Below are 14,738 nucleotides of genomic sequence, written 5' to 3'. Positions count from 1 at the left end.
CAGTTAAACATTGTACTGGTTTTTTCTTTCCCTTTTCTATTACTTTTTAGGCTGCAGTAAATAATTACTTAAGGCTGCACTTTAGGAGACATTTGTAAATTTTTCTTTTGCCTTGTGATAACAGAGAAAACCATGTCAAAAGTCATTTTGACAATTTGCATTTTAAGTTTTATGAGTTACCATTTAAAGAAGAGCAGTTGATCATTGGTAAGCCTTCTTAAGAGGTTGGAGCTTTGATCTTAAATCCTAGGGAGGCTTTGTAGAAATTGGACACAACATTGTTGACAGGTTTGTTAGTAGCTATTCTACGGCCATTAATTAAACACACACACTCATACGCACACTTTATTTACTACCCTGGAATAAGTGAATTGAACTTGGCTTTGATTTTTGATGGGAAGCTATGAGAGGGTCCAGGAAAACATCAAAGGAACCTTCTTAATCTAGTAGGACTGACTCTCAAAGGACCTAGCCTGAACATTAAAGAGTTCTGGATTTCAACACTAGTCTAGTTTCTTTTCTGTAAAGCACTAATTCTCCTTAATGACAAGAAAGGTGCAAGGATGGCCTGGCATGTTTACTTATGCCTGTAATCACAGCACTTTGAGGGGCCAAGACGGGAGGATCACTTGATCCCAGAAGTTCAAGATCAGCCTGGGCAACAGAGTGAGATCTCGTCTCTACAAAAAATAAAAAAATTAGCAAGGCATGGTGGCATGCATCTGTGGTCCCAACCTCTCAGGAGCCTGAGGTGGGAGGCTTGCTCAAACCTAGAAGGGCAAGGCTACAGTGTGCCATGACTGTGCCACTGCATTCCAGTCTGGGTGAGAGAGTGAGACCCTGTTTGAATGGGAAAACAAAAACAAGTAAGAAAGGTGCAGGGGCAAATAATCACCTCCATCCCAGTCCTTTAAGTTCCACAAGGTTGCAGGCTCTTTCCTTTTATCTCACTTATAAAAGACTTCTTTGGAATAGCGTATATACTTTTGTTTCACATTTTAATAGTTTTTACCTTTAAGATCTCAACTCTAACATCTTAAAACTTTTTTTGGCCGGGCGCGGTGGCTCAAGCCTGTAATCCTAGCACTTTGGGAGGCCGAGACCAGCGGATCACGAGGTCAGGAGATTGAGACCATCCTGGCTCACACAGTGAAACCCTGTCTCTACTAAAAAAATACAAAAAAAACTAGCCGGGCGAGGTGGCGGGTGCCTGTAGTCCCAGCTACTTGGGAAGCTGAGGCAGGAGAATGGCGTAAACCCGGGAGGCAGAGCTTGCAGTGAGCTGAGATCCGGCCACAGCACTCCAGCCTGGGTGACAGAGCAAGACTCCGTCTCAAAAAAAAAAAAATTTTTTTTCTTTTTAATTGTAGATTTTTGGAATAATCACAGCTATCTTAAAACGTTTATGCTCCGAAGCCCTTAGAAATGGGGCTTGACACTTGTAGAAGCATAAATAAGGCCAGATGATGCCTTTGCAGAGGCAAATTTGAACTAGTAATTGGGAGGTGCATTACTGTGTCTGCTTCTGAAACCCCAAAAGAGCACTGACAATAAGTAGCCATTACATGGCTGTTGGGTGCCAGGCACTAAAGAGTTGGGTGCCAGCTCTAAAGAGTAGTGAGCAAAAAGAAAACATCCTGCTCTGCTGGAGTTTATTTTCTAATGTACAATTAACACAACAACAAAATTAGCTACACAGTGTATCAGAAGGTGTTAAAAGCCATAGAGAAAAGTAAAGGAGGGAAGGGGCTGATGTTACAGTTGGTTTGTATTCTAAATAGGGCAGTCTGGGAAGGCCTCACTGATAAAGTGATACCTGAGCAAAGACTTGAGGAACTGAGAGAGTGAGCGCTTGGCACAGGTGTGGGAGGAGGCAGCAGCAGGCACAGATTTGGAGGCAGGAGGATGCCCAGTGTGTTGGTGGAGCAGGGAGGAGGCTGTTGAGGCTGGAAAGGGAGTGAGGGCTGAGGAATTGTAGGAGGCATGGGAGGAGGTCTCCTCAGATCATTTAGGGCCTTGTGAGACACATAGGACTTTGGCCTTTTCTCAGAGTGAGATGGGAGTCATGGGAGGGTTTCTCTCTTTTTCTTTCTTCTTCTTTTTTTGTTTTGTTTTGTTTTGTTTTGTTTTTGAGAGACAGGATCTTGCTATGTGTTGCCCAGGCTAGACTTGAACTCCTGGGCTCAGGAGATCCTCTTGCCTCAGCCTCTTGAGTAGCTGGGATTGCAGACATGTGCCACCATGCTTGACTTTTTATGGGAGGGTTTTGAGTGGAGCAGTGACATGATCTGATCTACATAGAGCAGGATTGCTCTGGCTGCTGGGCAGAAGCTGGGGACCATTTAGGTGGCTGTTGTATTGATTTAGGCTACGCTTGATTTACACTATCCAAGATAGTGTAGTTGGAGCCAGGGTGGAAGCAATGGAAGTGATGAGAAGTGTTTGGATTCAGGATATATTAGAAGGGCAGAGCAAAAAGGATTTCCTGATGGGTTGGGTGGAGAAGAGTTGGTATGTCTGCAAGATTTGAGCCTCAGCAACTGCATCGTGTGCTCTGCCACACATGCCTTTTTATCCATGGCCCTTATTGGTCTCCAAGTTATTATCAAGCAGTCACTCTGATCCCAATTGCGAAAGCGTAGACACTCTGGCAGCCAGGAAAAATACTTCTGTGGTCTTCTGAGCCATTGCTCAGAAGATGCTACCAGGTTAGTTAATGAGAGAGAACTTGGCTCACCAGTGTAAGTTACTTAGTTTTTCTTGACACCATCTCACTACATGTTTGGCATCACATTCTGGGGAGGAACTGTGATAGGTGTTGGTGCCATCCAAACCTGCACCTCAGCTCCGTGGCTGAAGAATGCAGGAAAAGAGCAGAAGAGAGGAGAAGCTAAAGCAAAGATAAAGAATAGAGAGATCTGGAAACTTTTAGTACAAACCACTTTGAAAAGAAGACTATCAGGAACAGTAAAATGTGTATCTTTCCCTGGTGTTTTCCCTTTTTATATCTCCCTTTCATAGCTTCCAGTTGAAAGATAAAAAAAGATGTGGTATTTCCACAGTAACTGGAGTGGGAATTAATGGACTAACATGGAATGTAACAAAAACAAAGGTTGAGTACTACATTTAGTCATTGAGAGATGGCAAGAGAAGAGTTTATGGATCCTTCTAGTCAGATACATAGAAGATACAGTGGCAATCAAGATCCCACTCCTGATTGCACCCACCGTAATCTCTCCTACTTAAATAAACCACCAAGCCTGCTGCGTGAGAGAGCACGAGGACATAGTTTGCTATGATGTTGGCCAAGGATAGAGCTGAAAAATCTCAGTCTGTTTATTTATTAGGAATCTTGTTTTCCATCCTTGCCTTGCTCACGTGGGGTTGAGTAAATCTTCATCTGAGTTCTTATCTCAGGAAGAGCAAAGGGTAGCCCTGGAAGCCTTCTAAATAGCAGGTGCAGCACAGAATGAAGAGCAAAAGAGAGGGTGGAGACCAGTGGAAAATATCTTTGGGAGGCCAAGAAATCCATAAGGCTGATGAACTAGAGAAAGGAGCAGGTGGATGGGTGAGCTGGTGCCTAAGGGCGCAAACTGGAACCTACCGGGATGGGATGATAGGGAGACCAGATGGACTGGCATTGGGTCAAACCAGATGGTGGGCTTTTATTTTTAAAAGGATTTGTAAGTCCTAGGAACAAGGAACCATAAGGGTACTGGGGCCTTTAATCCCATTAGTACAGAACAAAAGTGTGCCCTTTAAAAATGTAAACTCATCAGTTATAGAATTTATCAAAACTTTGGGACAGACAACTCACTTGTGAAACTGCAAGGAATCTCTGGATTCTGTGTTGATGGAAGGAGAAACTGAAGAAGTAGTCTAGGCATTATAAGTTAATTAAAGATTCCTCCTTAATAATTTAAAGTGCATTTACTAAGTTTATATTCCAAACCAAACAAAATATGATATATTTGTATGAAATAAGCTGGCTCACATGTGGAGTTGGGAAAACAGCTAGCAGTGTAAGTAGGGACTGATGAATTATTGAGTAAATTTTGAATTGGTAATGAGAAAACTTTTAAAATTTAAGCACCTATTGCTTTCCCCAAAATCGGACCCCTGTACCCCACCTCCCCAGTTGCTGTGTCTAGAGCAACCTGGCCTTAGTATAGCTACAGCTGCTCTCCTGGTTGCTAAGACATGAGAGCTTTTACTATAGTCCTTATCCCAGTCTTAATTTTAGGGTCTCTATCCTATAGACTATATCCATAGATATAGTCTCTATCCCAGCCTTAATTTTAGGGTCCAGAGTTATTTCCATAATCCCTCTACAACAGGACTTATTTTCAAGGAGACCAGACTCTTAAGTGTAGCCTGGAGCCATCAGTTTGTGCTCCCGTGTGGCATGAGTGTGGATGCTGTGCTTGCATAGACACGCAGAGGGGTTGGACATGTGGGTTTGGTGTGCTACAGGGTTCATGGAGTCTGCCTTCTTCGTATCATGTAATAGCCGATTCTCCTGCTGAGAGAAACACTCTAATGTAATCTAAAAAAGTCAATAAATGTTAAGTGTTAATATCAAGAGAAAGTTTTAAGTAGTGTGATTAGTTGTTAAATGACTTTTCTGTTTAGAATACGCAGATATATCCATTAAGTAACCATCAATAATACTGCATCATTTTCAATGCTATTTCATAGATATATCTTTCCTTAATTACTTCTGAAAAGTATAACTGTCACTTTGTAGTCGAAGTTGAATAGAGTTGCTTTGCAACACCACTGACTGTTTTTGCTTGCTTGTTCATTATTATCTCTAAAGGTATGGAAACCTGACGAGTCCAAACTGTGAAGAAGATGGAAGCCAAAGTTCATCAGAGTCCAAAATGGTGATCAGGAAGTGAGTCTCCCTTTTCTTTGCATTCTAAACTCTCAGTCAAGACAGTATCTTAAAGTAGTTTAGTACAGTATTTTATTCCTTTGAATGTTGCCATGATGTTTTTCCATAATGCATACAGAAGCTTATTTTTTGATTACCTAACCATATGCATTTATGTATCCAGTGAAAGTATCTTAAGTAACCACTGTCTGCCAGGCATTGTGCTAAGGTATACAAAACAAACAAGTGAACAAAACAAATGAACAAAATAAACAGTCCCAGCTTATAAAAAGTGAGTATTTTACCAGAAAGAGACAGAGAATACATACAAAAAAGTGAAGAAGAATGAAGCAGGGTCTGAGGGCTGGTGCGTTTGGTTACGTGTAGGGTGCCCGGATTGAGCTGTCTGGTCTGTTGGCATTGGAGCATGCCGGAATGAGGTGTGCCCTGAGCCTTGCAAATAGCCAGGCAGACAGACCACGGGAAAGGCTCTGACGCAGGAGCAGTGTTTGAGAAACAGCAGGGAACTGCATGTGGCTGGAGCGCGTGCTAGGGGATGAGCACTGTGAGGTGGGGCAGGAAGGTGGCCACTCACAAGGGGACTCATAGGAACTTGGGGAAAGATGTTGAATTTGATTCTGAGGAAGGTAAGAAGCACTTAAAAGGTTTTGAGAAGAGTGCTGTGGCCTGACATATCTTAAAAGAACTGCTGTGGCTCTGTGTCTGGAAAGTAGCCTGTGGCAGTGCGGCTGGGGGCAAGGGTGGGAGCAGGGAGCCTGGTCAGGACCCTCCCAAGAGTCCAGATGAGGGCTGCTGGTGGTGCAGGCTGGAGCAATAGCAGTGAAGGCGACCAGCCTTTGCAGAGATCTTCCAGGTGTCAGTGGCAGGACAAGCTGGAGTGCATGTGCTGTGTGAGAGAACAGGAGAAGCCAGATGCTTCCCAGGGTTGCGGTTTGAGCAGCGGAGAGACAGAACCTGGGCTTTATAAAACAAGGAAGATCGAGGGAGCAGGATTAATGGGGAGCGTGTATCAGAAATTTAGTCACAGACATCATTTTGAGGTAATTAGCTCAGTCTAGATTTCAGGGAGAGGCATGGAATGGAGGTATAAATTTGGATGTCCTTAGTTTATACATGGTATTTAAAGCTATGAGACTGGATGTGGCTTTCTGGGAACTAAGGGCAGATAGAGGAGAGAAGATCCAGAGACTGAGCCTGGTTCCTTGGGTGTTTAGAGTTAGAGAAGTAGAGGGTCTGGCAGAGGAGACTGGAACAGAGCAGCTTTAGGGAAGGATGGGGGAGGGGAAAAAAGAAGAAGTTGTGTCCCAGAAGACAAGCAAAGAAAGGAATTCAGGGAGGGAGTGACCAACGCCTTCCAGTGCTGCCCATAGATTGAGTATGAGGGTCTGAAAAGTGACTCCTCCTTTGAAGTCCTGCGGTCTTTGGTGACTTGACAATTGCAGTTTGGTGGCTGGAAAAGGGGACGAAATGGGGACAGTGAGTCTTGTTAGAGGAGGAGCTTTGCTGCAAAGGGGAATAGAGAAATGGATGGAAGGTGGGTTTTTTTTTTGGTTGTGTATGTGTTTTTTAAAAGATGGAAGATATTTTATGCTGATGAGAATGTTCTATGAGAAAACATCCGTGATGCGGGGGTGGGGACCACTGTAGGGGTGATGTTCTTGAGTAGATGGAATGTGCACCTGGGTGCCTGAAGCCACTAGTGTTAAATATTCATTTTGGGGCCAAAAGTCTGGGGGGTATCCTGTGGAATTTTTAACTCCTTGAAGAGTTACTGATAGACTTCTTTCTTCCGGAGCTAGGGATGTGAAAGTAGAAAGCTGAGTATCTTTTTTAAATCCTGAGAAAGGTTCTATTTAGTTTTGCAGTTTTATTCAATGGATCATAACTTTCCAGAAAACTAGAAATACCAGTGTAGGTATTTGAATGTCAAGCACAAGGTACGGTGGGAGGAACAATTCTTGGGCTTGGGGAAGGCCTCTTGGAGGAAGTTACCTTTGATCTGGGCCCTGAAGCATGATGAAGATTTTGTTGGTAGAGCCGTCCGGGTGTAGGGAACAGTAGGACCAAACTGGGGAAATGCACTGTTCATGGAATTTTGGGGAACAACACAGAATTGGTGTGGCTGCTGCAGAGAGTACATGTTAGGTAAGAGGGGAGTCAGTGGAGCTGAAGCTAGATTAGACTGACTTCATGAAGGGCATTAATTTCTTGCAGGAGAGTTTGAACTTTCCCTGGTAAGCAGTGGGCAGTCAGGAGTAATGAATTTTTATAGGAGGGGAACAATATAATCTAAAAGGTGTTTTTTTTCAGAATGAGTTAGATAGACATAGAGCCTTCTCGCTCAAAGTGTGACCGTGGACCTACAGCATCAGCATCTCCTGGGTGGGAGCTTGTGAGAAATGCAGACTCTCAGGCCCCACTCAGACCTAATGGATTAGAATCTGCATTTTAACAAGATTCTCAAGTGATTCCTAAGCACTTTAGAGTTTTGAGAATCATAGGATTCTATGAAAACTCACTAAGATAATGATTTTTTAGAAGAGCCTTTTTATAATGGACATTCTGGAGCATATACAAAAAGAGATACTGTAATAATTGAGTGTAATCTAGACTTGTGAGCAGATTCAGAAATAGACATGCTATTATGCACATATTTTGTAACTCAGTCCAATCTAGAGCTACCATTCAATTAGCCACCTGTCCACTCCGAGGAGAGTCACAATCTGAAAAATATCCAGAGCTGGCTGGGCACGGTGACTCATGCCTGTAATCCAAACACTTTGGGAAGCCCAGGAAGGAGGATCACTTAAGGCAGGAGCTCAAGACCAGCCTGGGCAACATAGTGGGTCCCTGTCTCTACAGAAATTTTTAAAACAATTTGCTGGGTGTAGTGGCACATGCCTGTAGTCCCAGTTACTTGGGAGGCTGAGGAAGGAGGATTGCTTGAGCCTGGGAGGTTGAGGCTACTGTGAGCCATGATTGTGCCACTGTGCTGCAGCCTGGGCAACAGAGTGAGTGAGACCTTGTCTTAAAAATAAATAATAATAATAATAATAATAATAATAAATCCAGAGCTTCTCTGTCCCATGAGGTGTTTTGAGATAAAATAGATTTTTTGGGAAGTAGCAGTTAAGAAAATTGTACCCTGGATATGAAGAGTCATGTTCATTCTTTTAAAGTCTCATTCGAATTCGTTGTATACCAGGAACACTAATGTGAATGAAACTCCAAGCTAAGCTGTTTTAAAGGGTTTTAGAGTTTTAGGCATATAAGGGCTTAACAAAGAGCTTCACACAGAACTCCCCTGAGGGGTCCATCCTCTGGGGACAATGGCCCTTTCCTAAAGTCTCACAATAACTTGGTGGAAAGTTCTTGACCCTTTTCCTCAGACTGAGTTGCCTTTTAAAAAATTATGCCTGATGAAAATATGCCACTTTATCTTATAATGGGTTGCTCTGTCCTACAGATTCTGGAATGTTAAAATCCCTTCTTACGGGTGACCTCTTTCTTCCTTCCATTTCCCTTTTTTCTCTCTTTCTCACTGTTTTTTCCCCACGTTTTATTGTTTTTCATCTCACTTCACTATTATTTTTTGTCTCTCTTTTTCTGAAACTATTCTTCTCCTGATCATTTCTGTGCCTAGATAGGGTTACTGCTTTGTCTTTGTCTTTGTGAGAGGAAATCAGGCAAGCACCTTCTCCCATCTGTATGTAATGTATTGTAAATTTCCTGCTCATCCCAGACCTCTGGCATCTGACTTGCAGCAATGATTGAGGGCTTCCTGATGACCAGTAGATGTGCAGGAGGTATGGCAGTGGTTCTCAACAGGGCAACTGTTATCCTCCAGAGGACATTTACCAATGCCCTACAGAAGTTTTGGTTGTCTCATCTTGGTGGGGGGATGCTATTGGCAACTCATGGGTAGAGGCCAGGGATGCTGCTAAACATGCTAGCAGGCGAAAGATTCTTGTATCGGTTCGAACCCTAAGAGTGCGCCAACAGACAACATGAGGCGGTGTGGAGCAACACGCTGTTTTAATGCGCACCCTGGTGCAGGCGGGCTGAGACCTAAAATGGCATCAGCCCCAAGTGAGGACGGGACAGGGGTTTTATAGTCCTCTGTAAACAGGAAGTATCCCAGGCTGACGTGACTACTACATTGTACCCGGACGGCCTCTTTGTCGGTCTTCAGGGGTACGTGTCTTCCGGCCAGGGTAGGTGTCTTCCGGCCAGGGTAGGTGTCTTCCGGCCCGCTCTCTTCCTGCTTCTGCTGTCTTGCCGACGCGTGCTGCTGGTGCAAGTGGCCTTGAGCCTTGGGACTGGGCCTGAAAAGGGAGGAGTTACTCATCCCTTTAAGCTTTCAGGCCGGGGAGAGAATCTTTCAGCATGTACAAAGTAACTCTCCTCCACCCTAACAAGGAATGATCTGACCTTAAATGTCAATAGTGCCTAAGTAAGAAACCCTGCTATATAGTGTTGAGGCTCTAGTTCTCAAGTGAAACTGTCTTTATGAATACCTAACATATATAAAAATGGGAGCAGGCCTATTTGGAAATTTCTTTATTTGTGTCCCTTTTTATAAGTAGCTGAATCAAATGTGGAAGTGATCCAGAGGCAGCCACATGGAGAGGGAAAGGCCCTGGTGAAGGAGCCTGGAGAACTCCCATCCCACTCCTTCTCTATCACTCTGTCACTTACCAGTCATCTGACCTTGGCTTAGTCACTTCACCTCCCTTTGTTTCAGTTTCTTCACCTGAAAAGTGAGTGCTTGGAATAAATGCTCACTGAGGTCCTTTTAAGTTCGGTGATGTCTGAGATAAAATTTATTTAGCTTTTTCTTTCTCTCTTAAAAAATGAAAATGAATAACAGAAACAGAGATATGGTCCACACAGCACAGTGGACTTTTGAGAGTACGGTACCTTCGACCACTTTTCTCTGTTGGAAAGTGTGTCACCAGTTTTGAAGAGACAGGAAGAAACACATACACAAGCTTTGTTTGTTATTAGTCGTGACATCACAGTTGCTCACTGGGGTCATGAATAAAGAGCTGAGCTAAAGCATTGTCTTGTGGGAGTAAGGCAAGGAGTGGCAAAATGCCCATTGTTTTCTTTTGCTATGAATCTGTTCTCTTGTGATTTCAGGTGGAAAACTGACAGCAGGAATCCAATGACATTCAAGAAGTAAACATCCTGTTTAGGGCAGTTGCCTTGAGTTTTGCAGACCTGGGTGGAGGAGGGGGTGGGGACAGGGACTCACTATTGGTTTTAACCATGAGCAGAAAAATACCCAAATATTGTCTGTTTTTCCGTTTTTGCTGTAAAGCAAAGAGCAACCCTTACATTTTATATAGGCTCCCAAGTACCAAGTACAATCTTTCCTGTATTTCCAAATATGGATTTAAACCTTTCAGAGGGTAAAAGAACTTTAAAGAAGGCAAACGTGGAAATACAGATGAAGCATTCAAGATGAAAAATTGGTTTCTGATGTCTTGGACCATAACCGACTAGTGTTCTTCATGCATTTAAAAAAGTATCAGATTGTGCAGGGACTCCCACATGCGGAGTACTTGTAATTCCAGTCCAGAGTTCAGGCTTTGTACAATGTCAGGACCCTCTAAAGTTATCTGGCTAAAACAAGAATGTCTTCAGTTGCAAAGGATTCAACTTCCAAAGCTTCTGGATGTTGGAATCTTTGCCTCACGGTGATTTCTGATGTTAGGGCTAGACTGATTATATAAGGTATGCCACATTTATTTCTAGGATTCCTAAACTGGCCACTATTTATCAATTAGGAAACTCACTTTCTATGACAGAAGAAAACATTTCTGCCTATATTCATTCTACCTGTGCCCTTTTCCTGCTGACATTTTTACACGATAAAATGCTGTCTTTTTAAATAAAATCTGAACCAGATGGAAAAAGCAAATTGTCTCTAGGGCAGATTTATTACAGTCATTGAATTCAGAAGTGAAGAGAATGTAAAGAAGGGATATTAACCATATAGAGCTTTTACACCATGAATCTTCATTCTCTGAATTTTATGTAAGATGACCATATCTCCCTCTCTATATATATAACTTTATTTAAAGAGATTTAAAACTCCTCAGGAAATGATGCTTTATTTCTTTCCTTTAATGACGATTATAAGGTTGAAATTGTTTCTGTTTTATTTTCTTTAATTGAATCTCATCAGTTTCCTTCTGGAATGCCAAGTTTTGTTTTCTCAAATTCTCTATCATAGTAGTACTTCAAATTGTTGAAATCGTTCTGCTTTCATTTCCACATATTCGAAGATATGTATATTGTTCTTGTAATCTTTCCCAGAAGTTGTAAACAGTGACACCAGATTTCAGTCACTGGTAAAGGATCATGTAAATAGTAGTAATCTAAGACATTGGACACACTTTAAAGAAAAAGGAAAGGAGTTAAAGAAAGTTGGCTGTGTTACATTACTGCCTCAGAAACTTCACAGTGGAAAGTTAAAAAATCTTCCCAAAGAGTTTGCAATCAATATTCATTCCTGCAAATTCAGATGCCCTAAGAAGGCAATTGAAATTAATTGGAGTGATTATAACAAAAATGGGGAAAAGGAGGAGGGGTGAAGAACAGCAAAAACAAGATTTAAAACTTCAGTTTAGAAGAATTAAAGGTTATAATGTGAAAGGAATTTTTTTTAAGTGAAACAAAAGAAATAAAGAAGTGATATGCCATATCGAAGAGTCTGGTATTGTCTTTAAAATATCCCTGCAGGACAAAGAAAAAAGAAAAAAAAATGTAGTTTTATAAGTCATTAGCATTCTAAGTCAAGTCTGCATTTTAGGGACGTGGGTAGAAAACCCCGAGCAGAAACTGATGTTCTAATAATTGAGGAAGAATAAAACAACATTGATAATCAATGACTCAAAAAGAAGACAAGTCAATCATATGAGTGTCTTAAGTACTGTACTTAAGAACCCTGTGTTAAGTTCTGGCAAGTAGCATTTTCTACATTAAAGAATGTCTCTTTTAGAAAGGAAAACAGACATCACAATTAGACTGTGTTGTTTGATTCACTGCACAGCATTGTAAACAATGAAAATGATGACACTGCCCTTGCCACCACCATTGGCTGCAATTTGTGGTATGCTTACTTTGTGCAAAGCATTCTGCTAAGTACTTTATATTTGTGTCTTCTTCAACCATCGTAAATATGCTGAGATATTGTCCTCACTTTATAGGATATAAAGTGAAGCCTCAGAGAAGTTATGTATTTTGACTAAAATCAGACATCTGGTTAAGTGACAGGTCTGATTTGAACTCTCGTCCAACTGACTCCAAGACCTGAGTGGGAAGCCCAGGCATGCCATTCATAGAAGAGTGTTGGGATCTCAGATACTCAAGATTTTCCTCCCCATTTGCCTATATCATAATAAGAAGACTGCAGAAGTACATGAAGAACTAGATTACAATATCATTGTTGTGACTAATGTTTTAGATTGTTACTATTCTAAGATCTTTTAATTTGTCATTATTTCCATTGCTCAGTGCTGTTTTGCCTGGCTCTTGCTTTATTATCGAATGAATACTCTGAGCAAGGTTTGCACACAGCTGTTAGAAATGTGGAAGCTAGACCTTTTTCCTGGGGAAGGAGATGGGTTGAAGGATGTGAGGAAACAAGACCAAATTAGGCCCATCAAAGGAGAACCTGCTTCCTATTCCTCATGCCTTGTAGCATCTGTAACTAGCAACGGAAACTCAGTTCTAGTGGTGAAAACTATAGAAGGCCTCAGCCATTTTTTTTAATAGAGTTCTATTTATAACATGAAAACTCCCTTCTTGGACTCTGAGGAATGAGTTATTGAGGTCCCTGAAAGATAATTTTGGTGACTGGCGATGTCGTTTTCTAATAATAGCTAGAATTTATTGACTACTTAGTAGGAATGGTCCCTGTGTTAAGTACTGTACATACTTGTTAAATCCTCATATGATTATGTCTTATTATTCTTATTTTATAGAGGAGGAACCTGGGGCGTAGGTTAAGGAACATGTCCAAGCCTACGCAGTGAATGAATGAAAGAGCTGGGATTTAACCCAGGCCTTAGCCTCTGTGCTGCATGACCTTTACTATTTTTCCTCTGATAAAAATGAAAATATTTCTCTTAAGTACTTAGCTTGGGAATGAAAGACAGGTGTGTAAATAACCTTGACTTTGGGTAGTTGGCTTCAGGCTTATCCATCCTACTCCAGGCCCTCTCCCACTCACATTTACTGTCTTTCCATATGTCTTCCTTTCATAATCCTTTTCTTCCTCCTTCTTGCCGTGGAGGTTTTTTTTCTCTTCTCTCCCTTCCCCATAGCCCCTGCATTGCCCTTGCCTTCTTAGTGCTTAGATCTGACTCTGGCTTTGTTGGCATTTATTTCCCTTGTCTTTTCTCAATCTCTCTTTCACATCTCCTCCTAGTATTTGAATCTCTATTTACCAATAGCACTGAAATGTGACAATGTAAAGTGTAAAAAAGCAATGCAGGACAACCTTGACAGGTCCAGATAATAATATTTTAATCTTTTCCAGGAAAATAACAAAGAGGAAAGCTCTGTATCTTTCTTTGTTCCTTCTCATCAGGAAAATCATCTAGCTGGAGGTCTCAGAGGCAGCTTCTATCTGGCAGCCTTCCCTGAAACAGGAAAACTGTTCTGTGATTAGGAGAGCAAGGTGGAGGATCCAGCCCAGAGTCGGGGTCAAGGTTGACTTAGACTTCAGTCCTTGAAGGACGAAGTGTATTAGATCCCACCCTCAGAGCTTGGCAGAAGTTACTTCATTGCTTGAAAGGCCCACCCTCTGCGTAAATCTTCTTACCTTTTCATTATCTGCAGCGAAGAGAAGATCCAGTTCTCAGAGAATGTCTTAAAATAGAAAAACATTTTGCTGCTTTTGAAAAATAGTTCTATGTCTTATTTTCTGCTGATGATTAAGTACAAAAAATTATTATTTCAAATAGATTTCTGGGGAAGGAAAAGAGCTCTAGATGGGTAGTGTTATTCTTTTTGTCACGGTAATCCTATTTCTTGGCTCAGAGGTTACACATCATGGGAGAGGTGACTTCATACCTGGAAAAATTTGTATTGAACATTTGACCAATTATAGAGTATTTTACTGCCTATGGAATGTTAATATGATTTAATACGTTTACCTAAAATCTGCATTCATTAAAAAATCTGTGGTTTGCGCATAATCACCGCCTAAATGCTTGCCTCAGCCCTATCTGCATTGCATGCCTGAAGATCCCTGGGGTGGCTAGAAGTTCTGAACCATTTTCTTTTATCTCTCAGCCAAGGCGCATCTGTCTAATGTCTTCTAACCAGGTGTTATTAGGTGTGATTTCTGGTTGGCTGAGAAATCAATGAGTGATCAAGTGCGGTGGCTCATGCCTATAATCCCAGCACTTCGGGAGGCCAAGGCGGGTGGATCACCTGAGGTCAGGGGTTTGAAACCAGCCTGGCCAACATTGTGAAACCTGGTCTCTACTAAAAATAAAAAAATTAGCCGGGTATGGTGGTGCCTGTAATCCCAGCTACTCGGGAGGCTGAGGCAGGAGAATCGCTTGAACCTGGGAGGCGAAGATTGCAGTGAGCCGAGATCGCACCACTGCACTCCAGCCTGGGCGCGAGTGAGACTCTGTCTCAAAAAAAAAAAAAAAAAAAAAAAAAAAAATCAATGAGTATAGCAGATTTCATCATGCTCCTTTCCCCCAACTCTTTGTATTTTTTACTTTGACAGATCTTTACGTCCTCTACAAGTGTTTAGCTCTTTCACCACAGGACCTCTGCCTCATTGCTGCCCTAGAGTCCTCATCCCACTGAC

The 14,738-nt window shown here is 41.9% G+C and overlaps 2 protein-coding genes across 4 annotated transcripts in view; one reads left to right on the top strand and one right to left on the bottom strand.

The window, feature by feature from the left end:
* Positions 1 to 14,738, bottom strand: part of ARPC5 (actin related protein 2/3 complex subunit 5) — a 1,051,210-nt gene that overhangs the window by 232,835 nt on the left and 803,637 nt on the right. The window lies entirely within an intron of this gene.
* The window catches only part of RGL1 (ral guanine nucleotide dissociation stimulator like 1), a 291,149-nt gene that overhangs the window by 223,064 nt on the left and 53,347 nt on the right, over positions 1 to 14,738 (top strand). For all 3 annotated transcript variants that reach the window (XM_050765896.1, XM_050765898.1, XM_050765897.1), the window contains one exon: positions 4,820 to 4,897. In XM_050765896.1, the coding sequence (XP_050621853.1) occupies positions 4,820 to 4,897 (78 nt within the window). The remainder of the gene's footprint in view (positions 1 to 4,819; positions 4,898 to 14,738) is intronic.

Source organism: Macaca thibetana, chromosome 1, assembly GCF_024542745.1.
Source record: "Macaca thibetana thibetana isolate TM-01 chromosome 1, ASM2454274v1, whole genome shotgun sequence".
In the NCBI taxonomy this organism is placed as follows: Eukaryota; Metazoa; Chordata; class Mammalia; order Primates; family Cercopithecidae; genus Macaca; species Macaca thibetana.
The sequence above is the reverse complement of the archived record's forward strand: the minus strand, read 5'-3'. Positions and strand labels throughout refer to the sequence as shown.